This window comes from Halichoerus grypus, chromosome 9 (genome assembly GCF_964656455.1).
Source record: "Halichoerus grypus chromosome 9, mHalGry1.hap1.1, whole genome shotgun sequence".
NCBI lineage: Eukaryota > Metazoa > Chordata > Mammalia > Carnivora > Phocidae > Halichoerus > Halichoerus grypus.
Window position 1 is genome coordinate 133000833 of NC_135720.1, and position 27963 is coordinate 133028795.

Sequence of the window (27963 nt, forward strand, 5' to 3'; positions counted from 1 at the left end):
CTACTGGTGGTGGGAATGCAAGCTGGTGCAGCCACTCTGGAAAACAGTATGGAAGTCCCTAAAAAAGTTGAAAATAGAGCTACCCTATGACCCAGCAATTGCACTACTAGGTGTTTACCCCAAAGATACAAATGTAGTGATCCAAAGGGGTACATGCATCCTGGTGTTTACAGCAGCAATGTCCACAATAGCCAAACTATGGAAAGAGCCCAGATGTCCACTGACAGATGAACGGATAAAGATGTGGTATATAAATACAATGGAATATTATGCAGCCATCGAAAAACCTCGAAATCTTGCCATTTGCAATGACGTGGATGGAACTAGAGGGTATTATGCTAAGTGAAACACGTCAGAGAAAGACAATTATCATATGATCTCACTCACGTGGAATTTAAGAAACAAAACAGAGGATCGTAGGGGAAGGGAGGAAAAAGTAAAACAAGATGAAATCAGAGAGGGAGACAAACCATAAGACTCTTAATCATAGGAAACAAACTGAGGGCTGCTGGAGGGGAGGGGTTGGGGGCATGGGGTAACTCGGTGACGGGCATTAAGGAGGGCATGTGATGTAATGAGCACTCAGTGTTATATACAAGTGATGAATCGCTGAACTCTACCTCTGAAACTATCAGTACACTATATGTTAATTGAATTTAAACAAAAAAACAAAAATTTTTTAAAAAGATTTATTCACATACGTGTGTGTGCACACACGAGAGAGAGAAAGCACTCGCGAGTGGGCACACTAGCAGCATGTGCACGCTGGGGGAAGGGGCTGAAGGAGAGGGAGAGGGAAAGAGGGTCTTAAGCAAATTCCACGCTGAGCATGGAGCCCGATGCAGGCTTGATCTGACAGGCAGCAACCTCAGGACCCTGAGATCACAACCTGAGCCGAAACCAAGAGTCAGACGCTTAACCAACTGTGCTACCCAGGCGTCCCTAAATTTTCATTTTAAAGCTGAGTACTGTATTTCTGGAAAGCAACAGAGGCACTTTTGATCAGATGTGGATCTTAAAATAACTCTATCAATAAATTTAAGATCCCCAAATAGCATAAACTCAACAACATATCTTACAGGAAATTCTTTCTTCTATGTATTTTATTATAAAATACTTCTTACAATCAAAAGAATTATTTGTTGGGGCGCCTGGGTGGCTCAGTCGTTAAGCGTCTGCCTTCGGCTCAGGTCATGATCCCAGGGTCCTGGGATCGAGCCCCACATCGGGCTCCCTGCTCTGCGGGAAGCCTGCTTCTCCCTCTCCCACTCCCCCTGCTTGTGTTCCCTCTCTCGCTGTGTCTGTCACATAAATAAATAAAATCTTTAAAAAAAAAAAAAAAAAAGAATTATTTGTTAAAGCTCCTCTACAGGATACGGTCTTCATTGAACACTGTGGGACTCACCCATGCTGATTCACACAGTTGCAGTTCACTAATTTTCACCGCTGTATGGTATTTGATTTTATGAATAACACTGTTAATTTATTCCGTAGATGGACTGTGTGACTGTCGAAAGTTTCAAAAAACCTGTTCAAACATTGTGGTACAAATCTCCTGGTGCACAAGTGCAAGTTTCACAGATGCATCCGAGGTACGGCTCTCATCTGACAAGAGCGGCTCAACGGGACCTGGGGTCATCAGACCGCCCCGGCCTAGCTACCTCTGACTTCAAGTAGCCTCATCTGTACTATGCAATAAATACCTTGGCAACATTACCAGAGGAAGTATGTGCCACACCAGTATGATCAGGGGAAAGCTTGAGAGGCAATGCTCTAGAGATACCCCCCGGAGCACAGCTGCTGTGGGAGAGGTATCCCCAACTTCAACTCCTACTTAATGCCAATGCGTGTTTTCTTTTTTTTTAATTTTAAAAAAGATTTTCTTTATTTGACAGAGAGAGAGAGAGAGCACGAGTAGGGGGAGTGGCAGGCAGAGGGAGAGGGAGAAGCAGGCTCCCTGCTGAGCAGGGAACCCGAAGCGGGACTCGATCCCAGTACCCTAGAATCATGACCTGAGCCGAAGGCAGACGCTTAACAGAGCCAGCCAGGTGCCCCACCAATATGTTTTCTAATGCAATTGTGGCAATGGACGTAACTCCCTGGTTCTAGTTGCTCCTCATCAGGTTTCTTCCCAGGGAAGAAACCAAAACTGTCCTCTGCAAATAAGGACCATCTGCACAGAAACTCAAGTCTTAAATTTCTGATAATCTAACGAGTATAAATTGGTGGTTTCAACGTGTATTTCTTTGATTTCTAATCATCTTAAAGCACATTTTCATGTTTATTGGCCACTCCTATTTTTTCTTCTGTAAAATGCCGGGTCATATCTTTTGCTCACTTCTGTACTGGGTTACTGCCCTCTTTTTATTGGTTTGTATATGCTGTTCATATTTTCTGAACACTTGTGTCCTCTGTTTTATCAATTGCTTAACTTTTTTGTGGTGTCGTTTAATGAGTAGAAGCCCTGATAAAAACTATTAATATTTTTGACTGGTGCTTTTAATGCCTTCCTTTAAGAAATCTTTCTCTACTCTGAGGTCTTAAAGGTCTTCTACTGTTTCCCAAAAGATGTAATTTCCCTTTCACATTCAACTCTGATGGAGCCAAAATGTGAATCAAGTTCTTCATCTACTCTTATTCAACATTATACTGGAGGTTCTACCCAGTGTACAAAGACATGATGAAGAGATGGAAGTTGTACACGTTGGGAGGGAAGAAATTAAAACCTACCATCTACGCAAAAGAATTCCCACACCCAAATACAAATTATTAGAAAAGAGGATTTAGGGGCTCCTGGGTGGCTCAGCTGGTTAAGTGTCTGCCTTCAGCTCAGGTCATGATCCTGGGGTCCTGGGATCGAGCTCCAAGTCGGGCTCCCTACTCAGCTGGGAGCCTGCTTCTCCCTCTCCCTCTGCCCCTCCCCTCTTCTCATGCTCTCTCCCCCTCTCTCTCAAGTAGAAAAATAAAATCTTAAAAAAAGAAAGAAAAGAAAGAAAAGAGGATTTAGTAACATGGTTGAATATGGGATCAATGCACTGCAAGTCAAATACTGCAGGTTTTGGTAGATATCAGGACAAAGAAGTTACCCTCTACAAAAACCTGCTAAATCATTTTACTCTAAATAGATGCTTAATGTTATTAAATTTCTACATTTGATTATATTATGTTGTACAACTGGTCCACTGTATTTTCTGTGTCTGACGATCATATATTTTTCTCCTTTAATATGTTAATGCGGTCAATTGCATTTAAAAGACCTCTAAGGTTGGGGTGCCTGGGTGGCTCAGTCAGTTAAGTGTTCCGACTCTTGATTTGGGCTCAGGTCATGATCTCAGGGTCATGAGACTGAGCCCTGAGTCAGGCTCTATGCTGGGTATGGAGCCTAAGATTCTCTCTGCCCCACCCCCCGCCACTCTCTCTCTCTCTTAAAAAAAAAAAAAAATCTCTAATGTCAACTTTTCAATCCTGGAATAAATCTAGTATACAGTATTTTGTTTTTTATGCACTGCTGGGTTTGCCAACACAACCATACACTGCAGAATGTCTCCTTGGCAGAATGCCTTCTATCATCCAGCACTCACAGGACATACACATAACAATACAAAGTTCTGGCTAATATTTATATAAGAAAACTTTATATTTAAGCTTGATACACATTTTAAAACAATGTGAAAGAAGATTCTCAAATTATATTTCAAATACAATTGTCAGCATATCACAATCACGAGACAGTATGAGGAGCACCTCCATAAAGGAGAGGCAGGCCTTGCGTGTTGCTAGTGTTGAGGGGCCCCATTACTGCACATAAGCAACTGTTTATTATAAACGTTCAAGGTTTGGTAATCAGAAAACTATGCCCTGAGCACTTTCCACCCTAACAGATTACTACTCATGTGTAGACATTTTGCTGGTTTTAAATATACTTAGGCAAGTTGGTTGAGGGTTTGGGGTTGACACATAACACAAGTTAGGTGAGAGATGACGACTTTATTTTGTTTATAATTTTTATATCTATATTCATGAATGAGACTGGACTTCGATGTCACTTTCTCATACTTCCCTTGTTGGGTTTCATTATGAGCTGGGCACAGTTTCCTCTTTTTTCATTTGCTGCAAAAGTCTATCTAACACTGAAATGGTGGATTCCCTGAAAGTCTGATAGTACTCTCCTATCTAACTCTGCAGACCTGGTGCTTTCTTAAGCAGAAAAAAAATTTTAATCACTAACTACAATTTCTTTAGTGACCATAATACTATTTAGGATTTGAATTGCTTCTAGAATTGGTTTTGGTAAAAATTTCTAGGATTTTTGCCATTTCATCTAACTTTCCAAATTTGTCAGAATTGTTCATAAACTCTTAATCTTGCTCTGTGCGGTAACTGGTTACATTCCCTTCAATTCTTAAATTTTTCAATACTTTTCCTTCTTTGAGCCATAAATATTCATAATATTTTTTATTTCCAAACATACGGAGTCTTGTTTTCCTGAACTGACTTTCAGCTTCATTTGCAGTGAGACCAGAGAATATTCTGTATGACTTCACTTACATGAAACTTGTTGAGGATTGCTTTATGCCTCAGTACCTGGTCAATTTTTACGTGTTCCAAAAATACGCTTTAAGGAAACTGTATTTTATATTTGCTGGGACGGTATTCTACATTTGTCCATCCAGTGAAGTTTGTTAATCACATTATTTAAATCTCCTATATCCATACTTATTTTACCTGTTTTTTTTTTCCCCTCTCAATTAAGAGGAAGGTATTAAAATTCTCCCATTTTGATTATGGATTTATCTGTTTTTTTCCTTGTGATTCTATTTGTCTTTTGTATATTGATCTTCTCCTACATTGTCTTTCCCTCATTCTTTCTAGAATGTTTATTAGATAAGTTGACCCATATGAAACTCTAACTTTACAGATCAAAATTAGACTAATACTGGTCATCTCATTTGGTTCAACCTGAAGATCTTCTAGAACTATTCTCTATTAACTCATCTTTCATATTTTCCACTTATCTCAGAGATTCCGTCTACATCACTATGTTCTTTCTTCATTTGTATATAATTGCTGTTGAAGCACACCCTTGGGGGGTTTTTAATGTCAGTGAATTTCTAAAGTCATGTCTGATAAAATCTTATTCCTTATTCATTTTTTAATCCATCTTTTATCTCTATAAAAGTTTTAAAAGACTTTGCATTATTTAATTTGCACTATTTAATAGTCTGTATCCAATGGTGCAATACCTAATGTCCTTTGTAGGTCTAAATTTTACTCTTTGGTTCTGGTGCCTCTCAAACTTTTGATAATATATTCCTTTGTGTGTTTGCTAATTTTTTTTAGAGGGGTGGTAGAAAATTAATCTGTAGAAATACTGAGGGGCCCAGGTTTACACAGTTTTATCCATGTAGCATTTGTGTTTGTTTCTGCTGGGTGTCAAAGAACAAAGTCACCTGTGGTCCTTTCATTCTCGGTCGTGCAGGAAGTATAAATTTGAGCCCCACACTGAAATGAGGCCAAGGCGACAGTAATAAATCTAGAAAGGGGACTGTATTTATTCCAAGTTGTTATGAAGATAGAGAGGTTTCCATGTTGCCTCTTTTTATAGACAGGGAGCTTTTCCTTCCTACCTTTACCTTTCACTGAAGGATGCAGCTACTTCAAAGATTCAAGAGCTCTGTGCAGAAGACTCAGATCCAGTTCCCCACAAAGTCTCCTTTCTCCATAAATCCTGAAAGCTTTTATTTTAGTATTTTACCCCAGCTTCCACAAGACTTTTTAAACCACTCTGATTTCAGTTCCCTGTTCTTTTTTTTTCTTCTTTTTTTTTTGGCCCTTTAGGATCTCCCTTAGTTTCTGTGAGCCTAATGTATTAAATAATTTTTAAAAAATCTATCCAGCATTTAAGTGTTTTATAGCTACAGAGCTTTTCAAAGTACCTGGTCTGCCTTACTACCAGAAACTTTCATTCCCCCTTTTCAGTAATTTCTAAGAGAAACACTAATGTCTAACTTTCATCACATGTATTACTCTACTCTATGTAACTGTTACAGCTTCACTAATTTAGGTAAGTGATAAAGAAAGTCAGTTTAAATTAATTAAAAGTCAGAATCACAGAAGTATTTTTAGAGAGAAGTAAGTCTGATTGACATCAATAGCACAGAGTATTTGATCTTGGCTAATAAAGCTTTCAGTACATGTACCGAATACTTTTAATTACAAGTCACTTTTATTCATTATACATTCTACACATACTGCTAAAAAATAGTTTGTTCTTCTGAGTGAACTGAGGATGACCCCTGAAACATTTACATTTATTTGTTAAGCAAATTAATGATTTTAGGCATCTCAAATTCAAAACATTATACCTAGATGAGCCAGATATTTACTTGTGACTTGAGAATAAAACTCATAAACTCTTTAATCTTAGACTTAGTTTAGAGAAATTACAAAAATGTAATTGAGGGAGTTTCATAATCAACTACTAAATTCAACTGCAGATATCCTGTAAAATATTTTAATGTAGTCCCAAATGTAATTCCTTAAAAACTAGCCTTTAGCACTGCAAACAGATATTGTTCCCACAAGTATAAGATTAGCCAGTTCTTTACCTCTCCAGCACTTGCACATTCCTTGGCTCTTCTGTGAAGTGCAGCCCACGTATCTTCATACCTAAAAAAAGCAAAAAATAATTCAAAATGCAAACCACACATTAAAAAAAAATACCATCTAAAACTGAACCTGGAACATCCTATGGTGGCCTAAGGAAAAAAAAAAGAAAACTCAAAAATAATGGGGACATGTCACAAGGACATAGGAGAAACTTGAAGAGGCTTCCAATGGCCAAACCTGGGACAATCTGAGCGACAAAATAAATAATGGTAGTGATGGGTTATAACTCAAGGGCTAAAACAAACATCCACGAGTTCATAGTGATTTAAATAAACAACTGAACAAATGAATGGGGGAGAAGGGGGGAATTCTATAGAATTCCAATTAATAATTGTAGAAAAAATGATTAAAATATCACCACTTGGTAAACACGACAATAATTGTTTCCGGCAAGAATTCTAATGGATGCTAAAATTAGTGAGGGAAATTATGAAGAGAAACAACATATTACATAGTTTCAAAATATCTCCTTAAATTAAAAAGGGGGAAACAGTACAGCAGTGTAGAAACCAGGCAGACACTTCCCTAACCACGTGATCCACAGTAATGAAACATATAAACATCATGTGTCTATTAATGTGATGCCCTGAGGACACACCATTGCCCTTCTGGTATTCTTGCCAAAAAACCACTGACTTTAATCATGAGGGGGGAAAAAAAGCATGTAAACCCAAATTGAGGGGCATTTTGCAAAATAATAATTTGAAAAATAACAAAGTACTCTTCAAAAGTGTCAAGGTTATAAATAACAAAGACTCAGGAACTGTTCCAGATTAACGGAGATGAAGGAGGTACGGTGACTAAATATAACCTATGATTCTAGATTGGATCCTGGTCCCAAAATAAGGACATTAATGGGATAGCTGATGAAATCTGAATGAGGTCTGTAGGTTATGGAGCAGGGTTAATTTCCGGGTTTTCGTAATTGTACTCTTATACAAAATCTTCAAAATATGCAAAGCAGTAATTGACAGAACTGAAGGGAAAAATAAACCGTTCTCCAATAACCAAGACTTCATACCCCACTCTCAATAATGAATGGTTAAAATGACCAGACAAAAGATAAACAAGAAAGGACCTGAACACCATAACACAATAAACCAACTAGATAGAAGAGATATCTACAGAACACTCTACCCAACAACAGCAGAATACACATTCTTCTCAAGTGCACATGGGAGATTTTCCAGGATAGATCATCTGCTGGGCCACAAATTAACTCGCAGTAGATTTTTTTTAAAGGGGGTAAATGAGAAATCTCTGAATCTTTTGCTCAATTTTGCTAACCTAAGCCTGATCTAAAAAAGTCTATATATTTATATGAGATACATATTTATATATGTTATGAGATAGATATCATACGAAGTATCTTTTCTGACCACAATGGGATGAAGTTTGAAATCAACAACAAAAGGAAAACTGGAAAATTCACAAATCTGTGGAAATTAAACAAATACTTTGAAATAATCAATGGATCAAAGAAAAAAATAAGGGTAATCAGAGAATATTAAGAGATGAATGAAAATAAAATCACAACATACCAAAACTCATGGGACTCAGGAAAACAGGGCTTTGAGTGAAATTTATAACTATAAACGCCTTACATTTAAACAGAAGAAAGATCTCAAATCAACAGCCTAACTTCACAACTTAAGGAAGTAGAAAAAGAACAAACTGAACCCAAAGCTAGCAGAAGGAAGAAAAAAATAAACATTAGGGCAGATAAATAAAATAGAATATATTGGAAAAATCAATGAAACCAAAAATGGGTTCTTCAGAAAGACTAACAAAATTAAGTCTTTAAGTGGACTAAGGAAAAAAAAGAGAAGACTCAAAATTAGAAACAAAAGTGGGGACATTACCAATTTTACAGGAATAAAAATGATTATGAGAGTACTATGAGTAACTGTACACCAAAAAATTAGATATCTAGATGAAACAGACAAATTCCGGGGCACCTGGGTGGCTCAGTTGGTTGGGCGTCTGCCTTTGGCTCAGATCATGATCTCAGGGTCCTGGGATCATGCTCTACTTTGGGCTCCCTGCTCAGCAGGGAGTCTGCTTCTCCCCCTCCCTCATCTTCTGTCCCTCCCCGCCCCCCAACTTGTGCTCACGTGCATGCTCTCTAAGTGAATAAATAAAATCTTCAAATAATAATAATAATAATAATAAAAAGAAACAGACAAATTCCTAGAAAAAGAAAACCTACCAAGACTGAATCCCAAAGAAATCAAAAATCTGATAACTAGTAAGGAGATTGCATCTGTCATTGAAAATCTCACTCCTGAACAATAATGAATCAAAGAAGAAACTAAACAGGAAATAAAAATGTATCTTGAAACAAATGAAAATGGAAATACAACATACCAAAACTTACAGAATACAGTTTTAAAAGGGAAGTTCATAACAAATGCCTACGTTAAGAAGAAAGATCCCAAATAAACAACCTAACTACACTTTAAGAAACTAGGGGAAAAAAACAACAACTGAGGCCAACATTAGCAGAAGGAAGGAAATAATAAAGATCAGAGAAAAAATAAATGAAATGGAGAACAGGAAAACAATAGAAAAGATTAACCAAACTAAAAGTTGATTCTGTGAAAAGACAAACACAATTGACAAAACTTTAGCTAGACTAACCACAGAAAAAAAGACAGAGGACCCAAATCAAAATTATAAATGGAAAAGAAGACATTATAATTGACACCACAAAAATACAAAGGATCGTAACAGGCTGTTATGAACAACTATACACCAACAAACCGGACAACCTAGAGGAAATGGCAAAATTCTTAGAAACATACAGACTACCAAAATGGAATTAGGAAGAAACAAAAAGTTTGAATAGCAATTACCAGTAAGGAGATTGAATCAGTAATCAAAAATCTCCCAATGAAGGAAAGCCCAGGATGAGATGCCTTCACTGGTGAATTTTACTACACATTTCAAGAAGAATTAATGACAATCATTCTCAAACTCTTCCAAAAAATGAAGAGGAACACTCCCAAACTCATTTTAGGAGGCTAGCGGACTCTGCAACCAAAGCCAGTAAAGGACAATATCAGAAAAGAAAACTACAGACCAATATTCCTGATGAATATAGATGCAAAAACTCTCAATAAAATACTAGCAAGTCAAATTCAGCAGCACATTAAAAGAATCATTCACCATGATCAAGTGGGATTTACATCTGGGATGAAAGGATGGTTCAACATCTGTAAATCAATGTGATACACCACATTTATAGAAAGACCAAAAAAAAAGTCCTATGAGAGAAAAGGCATCTAACGAAATTCAACATCTGCTCATGATAAAAAAATCTTAAGTATAAAAGGAGCATAACTCAACATAATAAAAGCCTTATATAAGCTCATGGCTAACACCATACTCAATGGTGAAACGTTGAAAGTTTTTCTGCTACCCAATCTCACCACTGCTTTTTTTTTTAGATTTTATTTATTTATTTGACAGAGAGAGACACAGCGAGAGAGGGAACACAAGCAGGGGGAGTGGGAGAGGGAGAAGCAGGCCTCCTGCCGAGCAGGGAGCCCAATGTGGGGCTTGATCCCAGGACTCTGGGATCATGACCTGAGCCGAAGGCAGATGCTTAACAACTGAGCCACCCAGGCGCCCCCCAGTCTCATCACGCCTATTCAACACAGTACTAAGAACTCCTTGCCAGAGCAATCAGACAAGAAAATGAAATAAAAGGCATCAGAAATGGAAAGGAAGTAGAATTGTCTCTATCTGCAGATGACATAATTTTATACACAGAAAATCCTGAAGACTCCACAAAAAAAACCCTGTTAGATCTAATCAACAAACACAATAAAGTTGAAGGAAACAAAATTAACACACAAAAATCGGCAGCATGTCTATAAACTAACAATAAATTATGTGAAAAATAAAACAATCCCATTTACAACAGCATCAGAAACAATAAAATAGTTGGGAATCACCTTAATCCAGAAGGGGAAAGATCTCTACTCTGAAAGTTGTAAGACAATGATTTAAGAAATTGAAGATGAAAAATAAATGGAAAGGTATTCCACATTCATGGACTGGAAGAATATTGTTAAAACATCAATATTACCAAAAGCCATCCATATATTCAATGCAATCCCTATCAAGATTCCAATGGCTTTTTTTTTTTAACGGAAGTATAAAAAGCCATCTAAAATTTATATGGAACTGCAAAGACCCCAAATAGCCAAAGCAATCCTAATAAACAAGAATAAACAGGGAGGCATCACATTTCCAGATTTCAAGCTACAGTACAGAGCTACAGTAATCCAAACAGCATGGAACTGGCATAAAAATGAATAGATCAATGGAACAGAATAGAAAGTCTAGAATAACCCAAGCATATGTGGTCAACTAATATTTGACAAGGGAGCCAAGAATACTCAATGGAAAAGACAGTCTCTTCAATAAATGGTTCTGGGAAAATGGGATATTCACATGTAAAATAATGGAACTATGCCCCTATCTTATACCTCTCCCAAAAATTAAGTCAAACTGGATTAAAGACTTAAATGTAAGACCTGAAACCATTAAATTCCTAGAAGAAAACAGATAAAAAGTTCCATAACATGGGTCTTGGCAATGATTTTTTGGACATGACACCTAAAGAACAAGCAACAAAAAGAAGTGGGACTATATCAAATTAAAAAGCTTCTGCAGAGCAAAAGAAATAACAAAGTGAAAAGAGACTAAAGAATGGGGAAAAAATATCTGCAAACCATGCATCTGATAAAAGGTTAATATCCCAAATATATAAGGAACATATACAATTCAATACCAAAAAAACCCCCCAAATAATCCAATTTTTAAAAATGTACAAAAGGCCTCACTACACAGTTCCCCAAAGATAGATGAATGGCCAACAGGTATATGAAAAGATGCTCAACATCCTAATTATCGTGGAAATGCAAATCATCAAAACCACAATGAACCATACCACCTCCCACCTGTTAAAATGGCCATCATTAAAAAGATGTAACAAATGCTGGTGAGGATGTTGAGAAAAAGGAACCCTTGGTGCACTGTTGGTGGGACTGTAAACAAGTATAGACACTATGGAAAACATAATGGAGGATCCTTAAAAAATTAAAAACAGAACTACCATATGATCCAGCAATCCCACTTCTAGGTATTTAACCAAAGGAAACAAAAACACTAACTCAAAAAGATATCTGCACTCTGATGTTCACAGCAGCATTATTTATAATAGTCAAGACACAGAAACAACTTAGGCATCCACTGATGGATGAATGGTGCATACATATACAATATATACAATGGAATATCATTCAACCACAAAAAATGAGGAAATCTTGCCATTTGTGGCAACATGGATGGACTTTGAGGGTATTATGCTAAGTGAAATACATCAGAAAGAGAAAGACAAATACTCTGTGATCTCACCTATATGTGGAATAAAAAAAAAATCCAACTTCAGAAAAAGAGATCAGATGTGTGGTTACCAGAGGCGGAGAGTGCAGGGAGAGGGTACTGGAGGAAGGTGGTCAGACGGCATAAACTCCCAGTTATAAGGTAAGTACTAAGAAGGTAATGTACAACATGATGACCACAGTAACACTGCTGTATGACATGAAAGCTGTTAAGAATTCTCATCACAGGAAAAAATTTTTCTGTTTTTGCTCTTTTTGTTTTATCTCCATGAGATGATAAATGCTAACTTATTGTGATCATTTCACAATACATGTAAATCAAACTATACTGTACACCTTAAACGTATACAGTGACGTATCTCAATTATATCTTAATAAAACTGGAAAAAAAATTTTTAAAAACCTCCCCAAAAAAGAAAAGCCTGGGTCCTAACGGCTGCACTGATGAATTCTGCCAAACATTAAAAAAACAACTGTCTCAAATTCTTCAAAAACACCGGAGGAGGGAACACTCCCTAATTCATTCTAGGCCAGCACTGCCCTGATACCTAAGCCGAAGACACAGACCAAGAACACTACAGACCAGTATCCTTTATGAACGCTGATGTAAAAATCCTCAATAAAACATAGCAAACTGAATTCAGCAGCATATTCAAAGGATATATACCATGACCTATCAGATTTTTTTCTAGAATTCAAGAATGATTTCACATATGAAAACCAATCAATGTAATATAACCACATTAACAAAATGAAGGGGAAAAATACATAATTTCAATTGATGCTGAAAAAGCATTTGACAAAACTCAACACACTTTCATAAACTCAGATAAAAACTCAAAAAACAAGGAATAAAAGGAAACTATGTCAACATAATAAAAACCATATATAAAAAAACCCACAGCCAACATCATACTTGGTGGCAAAAGATTGAAAGCTTCTCCTCTCAGATCAGAAACAGACAAAGATGCCCGCTTTCGCTAATTCTATTCAACATAGTACTGGAAGATCTAACCAGAGCAATTAGGCAAGTAAAAGAAAGAAAAGGTATCAAATTGGAAAGAAAGAAGTAAAATTATGTTTACCAGTGATATAATCTTACATGTAGAAAAGCCTAGGGATTCCACAGAAACAAACCCTGTTAGAACTAATGAACAAATTCAGCAAAGTAGCAGAATATAAAATCAACACACAAAGTCAGTTGTATTTTCATATACTAACAATGAAAATTCAAAAAAGAAAGTTAAAAACTCCATTTATAAAAGCATTAAAGAAATTTAGGATTTAACAAAGGAGATGAAAGACTAGTATGATGAAAACTACAAAACTGCTGAAAGAAATTAAAGAAGACGTAAATAAATAGAAAGATACCCCATATTCATGGATTGGAAGACTAGTATCATTGAGATGTTGTCAATAATACACAAAGTAATCTATAAATATTTAATGCCATCTCTATCAAAATTCCAATGACTTATTTTGTAGAAGCAGAAAAAAAAAAATCCATCTACCAAAATGCACACTTAAAAATGGTTAAGATGGTAAATTTCATGTTACATGTATTTTATCACAATTTTTAACAATTAAAAACATTGTAATTTAGAGATCTGCTATTTAAAATGGTCTTTCCTCCACTTAATATTAGTTCCAAAGAGAAAAAAACTGTGTTTCAGGGCAATGAACGGACATATTATAGACATCTTCCTATGGTTGTAAATTTTCATGTTAAGTCCCACAGTGCACCCCATTTCAAACAACTACCACACATGAAAGTCTACCCATCTAAATCTTTCAATGAAGTCCATTCAACTAAATCACTAGATTAAAAAAATAATGATAAAATGTAAAGAGTACACCACTGATCTTTACCATACCTTCTTTCATGTTCACTTAACGCTCTTCACTCAACAAAACCAAGCAGGAAACTGGTATCAAATTAAGCACTTTTCATTTCAAAAAAGAAAAAAAATCTCTAGATTTAGCAACCATAAAAAGAAAGCCAGGAAAGAGCTAGAAAAGAAAAAGCAAACTGTGGGCATAGGTGACCGTGTCATCATAAATGCAGCTCCATCTTCTGCACACATCTTCAGCACGGATCTCAGAGGGCTCACTATTAAGTTCAGAACTGTATATAACATACTTAAGCTACATATTTTTATAACAGCTACATTGAGGTAATTCGCATACCATAAAATACACCCCTTTAAAGTGTCTCATTCAGTAGTTTCTAGTATATTCAGAGTCGGGCAACTATCACTACCATCTAATTCCAAATCATTGTCATCACCCCAAAGTGAAACCCCATACTCATTCCCCTCTCTCCTCCAATCCGTGGCAACCACTCATCTACTTTCCATCTCTATGGACTTGCCTATTCTAGACATTTCACAGAATGGAATCATGTGTTGGGTTTTGGGGTGTCATCCACCTTGTAGCACGCACCAGTGTTCCGTTCCTTTCTGTGGCTGAATATACACTCATCAGTTGGTGAATATTGGTGTTGTTTCTACTTTTTGGCTATTGTGAATAATGCTGCTATGCACATTTGTGTACAAGTTTCCATGTGGATGTATGTTTTCAATTCTCTTGGTGTGAAACTGCCAGGTCACACAGTAATTCTACATTTAACTTTTTAAGAAATCACCAAACTGTTTCCCACAGCAGCTGCACCATTTAATGTCCCTACTAGCACTGCAAAAGGGTGTTATTTCTTCATGTGCTCAACGCTTGTCATTATCTTTGTTTTTGACTACAGCCAGACTAGAGGGTGTGAAGTGGTATCTCACTGTGGTCTCGATCAGCACCCACAAATGGTGTTGAGCATCTTTTCATGTGACTATTGGCTATTTATATCTTCTTGAGAGAAATATCTATTCAAAGCCTTTGCCTATTCTTCACTGGGTCTTTTTATCGCTGAGTTATAAAAGTTCTTTATATACTCTAGATTCAAGTCCCTCAGCAGAAAAATGATTTGCAAATATTTTCTCCCATTCTGTGGGTTGCTGTTCCACTTTCTTGATGGGTTCTGTGAAGTACAGAGGTTTTTAATTTTAATAGAGTCCAATTTATTCTTTTCTTTTGTTGCTTATGCTTTTGTTGCCACATGTAAGAAAATCATGTATTTTAATATTAATCTGCATGCCAATAGGAGGGGAGTAGAGAAGCAAGGGCATAAAATTAAAAATCAAAGAGAACTATCAAGGACTTGAATTCAAAATCAATTTTCTTGCAACAGAAAAACCATAAACATAAATACACATAATAAAGTACCGACTAGCAAATACAATGGTGATCAATCTGCTCAAAGTCTGAACGGACTTTTCATTCATCAATGAAAAGTAAAAACCCCTCAGGGAAATGAATAAATTAATAATTTCTAATCACTATGTTTAGGTAAAATTTGGTTGTTCTAAGGTTTCTACCTATAAAATTATAAAATATTTTTAGACAATAGTCAGAAGCATAATTTTCTTATTTAAATGGAAACACTTACCTGCTAAGTAATTCTAGACCAGCAGAGTACTTTGGCAAACATGGAACAGTCCTGCCAAAAAAAAACCAAAAACCAAAAACAAAACCACTTAATTTATTAAAATTGCTTCCAATTTAGGCCAACTTAAAAAAAGCTACACATGAGAATTTTGACACTGTCAATTGTAATGCGGAATATTTTTAAATTACTAATGACAATTTACCTAAACTTTCAGAGAAATGTACTGTTTTATTTCACAATTCAAATACTGTAATATACTATCATCCATCACTCTGCCCTACAGATTATTTTTAGCAAACACGATGAATACCTTGATAACATGCTAGATAATAATTTTTTTTTAAAAGCTCATAATCTCTAGGTTTAAAGTAAAATTTGGTCGTGTTTTACCTATTAAAAAAAAATGAAAATGAAAAAGTTGCACAACACTGGTGTGTTTTTATATAAAACAGGTAACACAGCTCCGGACGCTCACTTGCCAAGTACTGTTTCATTTTTAATCTGCTTCTCAATAACGCAGGACTTTTACTTTGTGCTTAATATACAAAATGATTAACTGTGATCAAACAATAACCACTGGTTGTCCTAGAATAAAACAACTACCCCTCACCATGTCCCTTTCAGCCATTTCATAATTTTTTCAGAAAATTTTCCAGTGTTACACAATTTATAAATAATCAGATTGCTTTGTAGTCAAGTGCACTCAACAGATGTAAAATCCACTAAAGTAATCATACTACTATAACTAGAGCTGAACGCTATGTGAAATTTAAGTCACAGTAAATTAAATCTTAGCACAGGCTTACCTTGGTTTGCTTTTTACTTTAGCTTCTCTTGACTTGTCACTTAAAGTCTTCAGCCTATAATTCAACAATTATAAAATATCATATTTTTACAGCTTAAGAGATTTTTTTCAACCATGAATTTCACAGTTCTTAAAATTTTACATTGGATGAGCTAATTATTTTAGCAAGAATTAAGCACCTCTACAGACAAGTATTTGAGTGTTTACTGTATGTCAGACACCTCAATTAGAACATTTGTAGCAAACATCTTTATATTTTTTCTTGCCGCAATCCCTTTTTTAGAAACAGTTCCTAAGTCTGATTGGACTAGAGAAATGTCATTTACCTGGTATTATTAGAAAAAGAAGTGATCCACATAGGTGAATTTGGTAGGCAACAAAGATATCCCAGTGGCACATTTTAATAAAAGATATGATACCAGGCACTCAAAGCTCTTTAAGTACCATTTTGTGAAATTTTAGACACTGATCAAAAGCTTTCTAAAATATATTACAAACCTTTTTCATTACAGAGGACTTGGTATATTCTATTTAACATTTTCTGCTAACTCCAGGTCATTCTTATGAATACCACTGATCACATTTTGTGGCAAAACAATCATCTCCTCAGATGTTTGAGCTAGGAATGCCTTTTCATTTGCCAACCTGAAACCAATCTATGGTGATCTGAGTTTTTTTGGAATCCTGTGTCTATTTTTTTCTAAATTTAAATTTCCCATCTCCACCACTGGTCATTTGGTTATCAGTGATAACTCACTGCTCCTGCTAGCTACCTAACTAACTGCAGCCTCTTCCCTCCCTATTATTGGCTTTTTTAAATTATTGGGCTAGAAAACAGATAAATGGGCTAGAGATGCACAGAAAAAAATAAAGTTAAATAGGCTCCTCTATATATCATATGAAGTTCAAAGACTTTGTACAATTTGTTTTTGCTTCACTGGGCCATTTTCACCTTCTTTTGGCTGTCGACTCTGTACCATATAATAGAGGTTGCCAAAAAGCGAGTGCTACATTATGAGCCACTCTCGTATCAAATGAGATATTGCTGTAAATGTTCTTCTTCATGTGGTTACTTCAACAAATCTTCGTTTCTAAGTAGAGTCTGAAACACAGGCCACGGTACCACCACTAGCCCCTAACAAGCCTTTGGTAAAACGAGAAATAGGTGCCCGTCTCTCAAGGCACTTGACCACTCTATCAGCCAGAAGCCGACTCTCCTATGTACGCCCCCAAGCCTGCGCCTCTATGTGCCAGCCCGGACCTAGGACTCCATCTTGTTCGTCCATAATGCCTGGCTAACCACCAGAAAGGAACTTTTTTTTTTTTAAACAAACTGGAATGCCAGTTCATACAAAAATTTTTGCATTATTCTATGTCGTTTTTCAAAAACTGAAATACTGATGAGATGAACTTCTCTTTGTTGTTAAAAAGACTCTGCAATCTCTTTAATAAACTCATTTGTTCCTCTCTCTCCAGATGAGTCAGGAGTTGTATGTAAAAAGTCTGAACTGTCCTAGAGAAACAATATAAATTTCAGGGCACCTAGGTGGCTTACGCGGTTAATCGTCTGCCTTCGGCTCAGGTCATGATCCCAGAGTCCTGGGATCGAGCCCCACGTCAGGCTCCCTGCTTGGCGGGGAGCCTGGTTCTCCTCCCCCTTGCTCATTCTCTCTCTCGCTATCTCTCTCTCTCAATAAATAAAATCTTAAAAAAAAAAAAGAAAAAGAAACAATATAAATTTCCAAGCCTCACCTTGGCAACTAGTAAATCCAGTTTAAATTAAGATTACGCAGCAACTAGGAAAAGGTATTTCGACACTCACGCTCTATCACCTCCACTCCAAAATTTGAGAAAGGCACTTAGTTGTGACATGCCAGGTAGAATTATACTAGGATGGTTATACAGAGTGGTACATTACACTCAAAATGATTTTAGTAATATTTTTAGTGACTCAGGACAATTCCATATAGTTAGGTATACAAGGATATTGCAAGGGAACTGTTAAGATCCTTTTTGGACCATTCTTATTATATGGTCTGGCAAATCTGGAGGTTGGTATCTCGAATATTTACTTCTGAAATAAACTTTTACTTTTCCAATTGTAATATATTCAAATTTGGGGTGTTCTTCCACACCCCCCCTAAAAAGACAGAAAAAATTAGAATAAAAGAGAAAGAAGGAATATCACAGGAAGCTGAAAATAAAATTATTGGAAGGGTCAATGAGAGCTCCATGTGGCTCCTTAACAGCCAGCTGCTTTAAAATTGGTCCTTAACCAGATGTAATGTGTGGAACTTATTTGATCTGGATTTGAACAAATCAACTGTAAAAAGACATTTCTAAGAACCAGGAAATTTGATTATGGACTGGATAATTGATAATATCAAAGAATTAGTGTTAATTCTGTTAAGTATGATGTTGGCATTGCATTTATGTAAAGTCTCTTTTTTTTTTAGGGGTGCAAACTGATGTAGGAGAGATGTAACAGACAAATCTGAGACTACTTTTATAACTACGGGAGAGGCAAAAGCAAATGTGGCAATAGTTGACAATTGTTGGATCTGAATCATGGATATATGGGGCTCACTGTGTGATTCTATTTTTTGTTTTAAACTTTGTAAACACATTTTTGTAATAAACACAGTCTTTCAGACATTCGTCTCTTCTCATCACACCTTCTCTACATAAATCATCCCTGTGCCAAAATTCAGAACAGAAACTGATGGAGAAAACAAAGTAGCTGGAAGGAGGTGGGAAACAGTGAAGAAGGTTGAGGAGAGAAACACAGAACGGGTCGTAAGGACTAGTGTTCTTACTTTGAGTTGAAAAAAATAAAGTCAGGTGTGTGTGTATATACCCACACACACTATGTCATGACTCACTAAGAAGGAAATACTGATTTGGGTGTAATACCCCAGTTTCCTCAAACATAAAATGGTGGTATTATACTGACGGTAATGATTTGCCACAGGAATTAAATAAAATTCCAAATAACGACTTTGTCAGCATTCTGTAAACAGAGCTAACTCACATGAAAAGTATAAGAATTATGTCCACCAAGAAAGGTAAGAAACTATGTACGTTATCGGGCCACAGTGAAATAAAGTAGAGGTTCCTAAATGCACCAGTTCCTAGAAAAGGCTTCCCCACCGTTCCCAGTCTTCTTCCTAATCCCACACAAGCCCCAGGAAGACATGAGCGCTGCTCTGACTCCACCAATTTAGACTTAAGTGAGCACCTCATTATCTTCTACCAAAAGCAACTAAAACACACTTTTGAGTTCAAAGCACTAAACCTCAAATTTGTCCTAACACTTCAACAATTTATTTTCAGATTGTTCCAAAGACTTACCTTGATTTGACACAAGCACATTTATATTTTAGGCTTTGCAGAAAATATTAAAATGGGGGCATCCTCCTAAGACATGGAGGTGACTGGCAAAACTGCCTCCACGACAAGTTTAAAAAGCAGCAGATAAACAGAATGATACACGGAGCACTATAATGAATGATGAGCAGAAAATGTGCTTTCTCTAGCCGACTCAAGCTCACAGGGTGCCTTAATGGCATTTATTTGTGCTTCAATTTCCTACTCGGCTAACCTCACCCCCTATTATGAAAGCTCAGGATGATTGCTGAGTCACCTGATTCACCTGATTCAGCACCTGAAAACACCACAAAAACATATTAATGAGTATATTTTGTCATTAAGGTTCAATTCCTTTAACCATGTTCGTGCCTCCGTTATTCTGACTTGAAATTCTCCTTACAAATACAAATCCAATCTACTGTATTTTTCCGTGAATGTTCATCATTTTTTTTTCTTTCTTTAAAAACAAGATCACATGGGGCGCCTGGGTGGCTCAGTCGTTAAGCGTCCGCCTTCGGCTCAGGTCATGATCCCAGGTTGGGATCCAGCCCCACATCGGGCTCCCTGCTCAGCAAGAAGCCTGTTTCTCCCTCCCCTACCCCCCTGCTTATGTTCCCTCTCTCGCTGTGTCTCTTTCTGTCAAATAAATAAATAAAATCTGAAAAAAAAAAAAAGAGATCATGGAAAAACAGCATGGATCACACTTAAAAGTACACATGATGTGGGGCACCTGGGTGGCTTAGTCTGTTGAGCATCTGACTCCTGATTTCCAAGGCATGATCTCAGGGTCCTGAGATTGAGCCCCGCCTCGGGCTCTGTGCTGGGCATGGAGCCGGCTCAAGACTCTCTCTCTCCCTCTCCCTCTGCCCCTCCCCCGGCTCATGTCCTGGCTCTAAAATAAATAAATAAATCTTAAAAAAAAAAGTACACATGACCCCTCAGTTCTGGAGCCTGAGAGTCACACAAAAGCTGCACAAACTTAGGAAAGGGAGAGGAATGTAGACTATCTCTATCCTAATTAACCCCAACTACACCTGTCAGTGCTGACCTGTTCCCTGAGGCTTTCTTACATTTCCAATTGCTTCTTGAGGTCAAGCATAAGTGACCTCACACAACGAATTCACTGTCAACCGCTTCTCTTTCAAAACTATTGAAATTCTTGTTTGTAAATGACATCATTTATCTAAGATACTCCAAAGTTAACACGCTGACTTTCCCTACCTTTTTCCCTTTCTACATCTCACTGTTTACAAATTCACCCCGTGCCTGTCACATCCATTCCCCTGTGAAACTGCTACCAGCACCACCCTATCATCGCTCCCCTGGCCCATAATTATAGCCTAAATACTCTCCCTGTTCCACATGTCCAGCCCTCCCATCACATGGCCTCTCAAATTTCTTCCAGAAACACAAGCAGGCTCATGCTACTCCCTCCACAAAAACCTTCAAAGACTCAGTCAACCTAAAAATAAGCCAGGACCACCCTGTATAAAGTAGCAATCATCTCACCCCCCCAAGCCCCTTAACCTGCTTTACTGTTTGCGACAGTTCTTATGACCTTCTAGATGTTCTGCCTCCCGCCAAGACAGACCTCACCTGGAGAGGAGTTCTTTCTCTGCCAGGTAACAAGCTAAATGGCACACAGTGACCAGTGTGTTTCTATCCCTACCCACAAGAACCCAGAGCATTATAAACAGGAAACACCAGTCAGTGACAGGCAGCTATAAACCTTCAGTAAATCTGATTATCAGTTCCCTGAGGGTTCTGCATTCCTGATTACTTCATTCCTGAGGCTTTTGGTCCTAATTGCTCAAAAGGCAAAAACCAAAGACCAGAGTGGATTTGAAGTATGTGCTTCAGTATATCCCAAAGTTTCCCTTGGAGCTCAAGTCAATTCCTAAAAAGTACATGTTCTATGTGAGTTCCCCAAAAGGCTCTAAGAGTTTTGAGTAAGTCAAATGAAATTAGGACTCACCTAGGGTGAGGGCAGAAGGGTGAGGCCCAGAACCTCACTCCTGTAGTCACTTGGGCCAGCCAGCCACCCACTTAAGTCAGAAAGAACACGATATAATGTCCAGGTTTATCTCAATTTTGACTTAACTGTCATTATGAATAAAAATTTAAAAAGGGGTGCCTAGGTGGCTCAGTTGGTTAAGTGTCTGCCTTTGGCTCAGGTCATGATCCCAGAGTCCTGGGATCCAGCCCCACATCAGGCGCCCTGCTCAGTGGGGAGTCTGCTTCTCCCTCTGCCCCTCTGGCCCTGTTTGTGCACTCTCTCGCTCTCAAATAAATAAAATCTTTAAAAAAAAATTTATAAAAAAGACCCCAAGTCCATGGACAATTTAGAGTCTGCACCCACCCCGCAGGCCACCAGCATCTCTGGCCACTGTCCTTAACTGATCTTAAGTTGCATTTTTTTAAGTCTGAATGGAACGTGGAAATTCATTGTGTTCATCAGACTTGCTTTCATCACTACTGTGACATTCTCTTGGGAGACTGATAAAGCTAATCCTCTCCTACTTAAAAAAAAAAAAAACAAACTGAAGGAACACAGAAACCCACTAGGCCTTCCTTCTACTCATTCCCTCGTGCAACCCAACACTGGAAGCTTTAGAACAGTTGACACCAACAGTGGGATAGCTCTAGGAGGTGAGCGCTATCTATGTCACTTTCACCTCTGAATCCCTCCCAGCCTTCACGCAATATACACGACCACTGTGTTTAATTTCATCTTTCCTCAGCAAGGCAAAATATTCAATTATGCAAAATAGGTTGATCTCAAGCTGAATACAGAGTGTTTACTAAAATGAATGAAGAGGATTCTTTCTTGGTAAGCGTCGCACAGGAGTTAGTGAACCGGACAAAAGTGAACATCAGAGTTTAGAGCCGCCAGTCAGCTGCAAGACAGACAGACCTCACCTGGAGAGTTTTCTCTGCCAGGTAACAGGCTAAATGGCACACAGTGACCAGTGTTTGTCAGTTGAGAGTGACCAGTACAGGAGGGAGCCAATCAAGTGTCTAACTGGACTAAAAGCCCTCTCAGGACGTGTAATCTCAAAGTGGCTCCAGTCTATGATATCGTCAAGAAGTCAGTTTCCAAGGGGTTCTAACCAGATCCCCCCAAGTCTCTTCCTAACTAAACCCTAAATTCAGGTTGTACAGATCTCCCAGGATGGTTTGGGTCCAGAGTCCACATTCCTAGGTAAGTTTAACCTTCTCAAGCAAAGATCATGAGTATGAATGGGTTCTGAGGCAACTACACAACCTAGAGAGTTTCAGTAACTACCAGAAGCTGGACTGTTAGGCCATCAAGTCAAAGAACTGGTTGAAAGTAATGATAACAGGGGTGTACCAGGTGGGTTTATCCATGACCACTCTCATGCTCCAAGCAGACTATTACAGTATCCCACCAAAATTCTTCAATAATTTACACCCTGAAGTTACTTTTTCAATTTAAATGGGGAAAAAAATTGCAAGCATGCAAAAAAAAAAAAAAAAAAAAACACCCACAAATGAGTAACTCCCACAGCATCTATCATATCCTTAAGAACTCCAAACCAAAACTATCAAAAATGATTTACATGGGGTAAGTGCTCAAGTATTTGCCCCAAATCCTCAGCACCCAAAAGGCAAACCATGTAAACATCTTGTTCCATAAGATAAAATCTTAGCCCCATCTTTCTCATTGAAAAGTTAAAACCCTATGATCGAGATGTCCTCATTCAGAAAATTCTCCAAAGGATTTGTACGATAAGGTAACAGACTCTTTATGAAGGTGACACCTTTTCTAAAGAAATGAAAAAATTAAAATGAATTAAGCACTAACTAGTAACAATAGATGACACGGTGCTTACCATTCTACACGTTGTGTTTTACATGTTCATTCATTAATCCTCACAACCCTGTTAGTACCACCTTTATCACCTCTGTACAGTTGGGGAAACCGAGGCAAGACAATTCAAGTAACTTGCAAAAGCACATTTGCTTAGTGGCAGAGAGGAGAGCCCTGGGAGTCTGGCGCTGGAACCTATGCCTGTGGTTCCCAAACTTCCCGGCACACTGGAATCAGCCGGGGGAATCCTGAAAACTCCGGCCCCAGTCTGATTACACTGGCATGGGCGGCAACCTGGGATCGGGAGTGTCCAAGATGCCCAGGGGACTCTAAGCCAAGTTTGGGAACCGCCTGGTCTGCGCTTGTAACCACCAGCTAGCTGTGAGCAGCGTCGATGTAGTTCTGTTGCTCTTCTAGCCCCACGAATTTCTTCACCAAGGCGCCGAACCGGCGCAGGGACAGAGGGAGCAAACAAAAGGGAGGGAAAGAAGCGGCCGGCAGCGCCGAGGGCTCCGCGAGCGGGCCGCGCGAGGAAGCGGGGACGGGACGCGGACCGGCAGTGCGCGCTGCGGCGCCCGCGACCTTCGGCCCGGGCAGGGGGCGGCGGGCCCGGCTCCCCGCGGCGCCGCAGGAGCCCGAGGCCCGAGCCGGCAGGTGCCTCGGGGGCGCAGACCCCCGTCCCGCGGCGGCGGAAGCGGGGGCGCGCTCGCCCGAACGCCGGGACGGGGGCCCAGGCGTGCCCCGCGCACTCCGCGGCGCCGGCCGGCTGGGACCTAAGTTACTTAGTGCCGCCGGGCCGACGCCGGAAAGTTCGTTCCTCTCCTCGGAGGGGCGGGGATGGGAAGCGCGGGACGGGACCGGGGCGGGCCGGGGTGCGGGGAGAGGAAGGAGGGAAGGAGGCGGCGTCCCGGGGGCCCCGGCCCAGCCCGCGGGTCCTTTCCGTCCCCCACCGTATACCCACCCGGAGGTGAAATCCTGCTGCACGCTCAGCAGCCGCTCGCGCAGGGTCTCCAGCATCGCCGCCGCCGCGTCTCCGCCCCTCAGGCTTCAGGCCGCCGCCGCTGCCGTCGCCCCGGGTCCCGCGAGGCCGCCGCCACACCTGTCACCCGCGCGCCCCGCACACTCGCGGCCGGCCCCGCCCCCGGCTCGGTCGGCGCCCCGCGCTGCAGCCCCTTCCGCGTTCCCGCCCCCAGCTCGCGCGCTCCCGCCCCGCCCCCGCCGCGCCCAGGCCCGCGCAGGCGCGGTGCGCCGCGCCGGCCTCGGGCTGCGGAGAAGGGGCGGTTCTTCTCGCCCAGCTGAGCAAGCCACAGAGCCCCAGATGCATTTTTCTAGCCCAAGCCAGGCCCTCTCGTTTTTCTCTGAAAAAGAAGTGGCATCGTGAAAGAATGTTTTCAGTCGAGGTCTTCTCTGAGTGCAGCGTTGGGTTTTTACGGTTTGGAAGAGAATTGGATAAATTTCTTGCACAGCGTGCACATCCCTGTAGCAAACTTTGACTCACCGGGGCCCGGATCTGACCCCACCGGCTTTGCCCTTGGATGAGATAGTTAACCATTCTAAGCCTCGGTTTCTTCTTTGTAAAATGTGAACGATAATCAACTGTTTCGACATCATCACTTTCCACTTCGACCTCCATGATGCTTTTGTGCCCTTCACACCAAAGGATGTTGCCTTTCTCAAGTCACCAGTGACTTCCATGTTGCCAATGCCATTTGTTACTTATCTGCCCTGATTTTTTTCTCTACCTCTCAGTGGCTCTCAAAGCAGTACCTCATACCATTTTTTTAAAAAGATTTTATTTATTTATTTGAGAGGGAGAGAGTAAGAGAGAGCATGCAAGCGAGAGCACAAGAGCAGGGGGAGGGAGAAGCAGATTCTCTGCTGAGCAGGGAGCCCCACCCCAGGCTCAGTCCCAGGACCCTGAGATCATAACCTGAGCGGAAGGCAGAGGCTTAAGTGACTGAGCCACCCAGGTGCCCCCCCTCCCATGCCATTTTTAAGACACATTCTTCTCTTGCCTTCTGGGACATCATACTTATATTCTCCCTTCCTCTCCACTCCTATTTCAACAGCTGCTCCCAAGGCCCCATCACCAACCTCCCGCTCTTCATGTGTGCTCTACCATGCTGGAAATTCTATCAAGGCACTGATGGATGCCCAATTCTCTATTTTCAGCCCTGTCCTCCCTCCTGCTCCTTCAATTTAGACCAGTTGCTCACTTAACATGTATCCAGTAGGCATTTCCAAGCCAACATACCCAAAATTGAAGACTTGATTGCATATTCATCTCCTGACTTGCTCATCCTCCAGTCTTTTCCATTTCAGTAAATGGCCCCACCATCTGCCAAGTTGCTCAAGTTAAGCCACCTGAAATCACCTGTTTTCTCTCTTCCTCATCCCCCATATTAACTCATCAGATCCAATCCACTCTATTTCTAAAGTATTCCTGGAACCTGCTCCCCTTTCTCCATCCTCATTATAATCACCCTAGACCAGGACACTGTCATCTTACACTAGGAACACTGACAGGTCCCCTGATACTACTCTTTTGCCATCTACACCCCTGTAATCCAACCTTGACATGGCAGCCAAAGAGAAGTATCTAAAAGAGCAATCAGATCATGTTGCTCTCCTTCTTTAAAGCCTTCAGTTGCTTCCTGTGCCCACAGAATAAAATTCAAACTCCTTACTTGGCTTACAGTCCTAAAATTTGACCCCTTCCTGATACTCTATCCAAAGCAAGTACGAGTTTGAACTGTGTGGGTCCACTTATATGCAGATTTTTTTTCAATAAATACATTGGAAAAATTTTTGGAGATGTGTGACAATTAGAAAAAACCTGAAGAGGAACCACATAGCCTAGAAATACCAAAGAAAGAAAAATTACATATTATTCCAAAATATAGTATATAATACACATTCAAAATTGTGTTAATCTACTATTTATATTATATCGATAAGGCTTCTGGCAAACAGTAGACTATTAGTTAAGTTTTGGGGAAGTCAAAAGTTATATGCGGATTTTCAACTGCTAGGCGATCACTTCAAGGGTCCACTGTACTACTCACCTATTATGACCTCGACATTTAAGCCATAGTAACCTTGTGTGTGTGTTCCTTGAAAATTCCAGGTTCATTTCTATCTTGAGGCCTTTTCATAAGCTTTTCTCCAAAATGTCCCAGTGCTGGCTTCTTCAAGGCATTCAGATCTCAACTTAAATATCCCCTTAGGTAGTTCTTCTGAGATCATTCAAGTTATCCACACAATCACTTCCTGTACACAACCTGTTTCTCAACTTAGTACACATAACTATCTGATAATTTATTTAATAATTATTTCATTAAGAAAAAGTTGTTTATTAACTTATTTTTTTTAACACCATTTATTTTAAATTCAGGGTTGGGACTAGGGTGAGGCAGGTAAGGCATTCACTTCAGGTGCAAAATTTAAGGGGAGCCAAAAAGCTCAGTATTCAAAATGAATAATATTTTAATGCAATATTTAAAAAATTCAGAATTCATGCAAAAAATGTGATGAACAAAATATCAAACGTAAACAGTAAATACTGATTGTTTTGTTGTAGGAATCAAATAAGATAAAGCATGTGGCTTATAGTTGAGCAGGGGAAACACCTCTTCCCCGCTCTGGATGATTTCTTCCATGTGGAGGAAGCTCCTTCACAGTATAACACTCCAGGCCTTTCCTGGAGGAGGAGAGGTGACTATGTTGGTTAGTAAGCTAGGGACAAAGTAGCCTGGCCCCATCCTCTTTTCTTTATGTGGCTGCAAACTTCCAGCAGAGAATACTCATTCTATTCCACAAGGACTGGCTGCCTGGTGAGGAGGCTGGGGCGACCCAGCGCTTTCTGTGACTGGATAGGCAAGTCTTAAGCTGAGGTTCAATAACAGGAATTCTGCTTGCCCATAAATATTGTATAAGCCATGTGCTTCATCAGCCTTACCAGAAATGAAAGCGATGTTTTGGCCACTTTATGCTGACGCTCTTATCTTATTTCTCAGTCGGTTCAGACAAGTAAGGGAGAGGGGTGCTGTCACTGAGCCCTCCCCCAACTTCCCAGAAATAGTACCTGGTACAGAGTAAGTGATCAAATGACCAAGTCTATAGAGAAAGATGCGTCAGTATTTAGTAGATTTGGAAACCACAGGTATTGAGAAATAATAAATCTTTTAAAATTTTAGTCAATTAAATAAATACCTCTGCTCATAAATTTTCAATTTAAAGTACCAAATCAGAAAGAAAGACTCTGCCCATCACTAGGAAATAGCTTTACTTGGTGTGCCCATTTTTGTTTTGCCGATTGCATTATTGGTCTGTGGCATGTGTGTGTCTCATTTTGAGGTGTTTTATGAACATTTTTAATCCC

General features: G+C 39.4%; 1 protein-coding gene across 3 annotated transcripts in view; it reads right to left on the bottom strand.

Annotated features, from left to right (window-relative positions):
• Positions 1-24757, bottom strand: part of DTNBP1 (dystrobrevin binding protein 1) — a 121975-nt gene extending 97218 nt beyond the window's left edge. Inside the window, exons 1-4 of one of the 3 annotated variants that reach the window (XM_036087268.2) lie at positions 24544-24757; positions 16383-16436; positions 15577-15627; positions 6609-6669 (exon numbers count right to left, since the gene is read on the bottom strand). In XM_036087268.2, coding sequence (XP_035943161.1) covers positions 6609-6669; positions 15577-15627; positions 16383-16436; positions 24544-24599 — 222 coding nt within the window. In that variant the 5' untranslated portion in view covers positions 24600-24757. Of the gene's footprint in view, positions 1-6608; positions 6670-15576; positions 15628-16382; positions 16437-23604; positions 24097-24543 lie in introns of those variants that run through there. The other 2 variants (XM_036087285.2, XM_036087294.2) reach the window with 2 other exon arrangements.
• Between the last annotated feature and the right edge of the window lie 3206 nt (positions 24758-27963).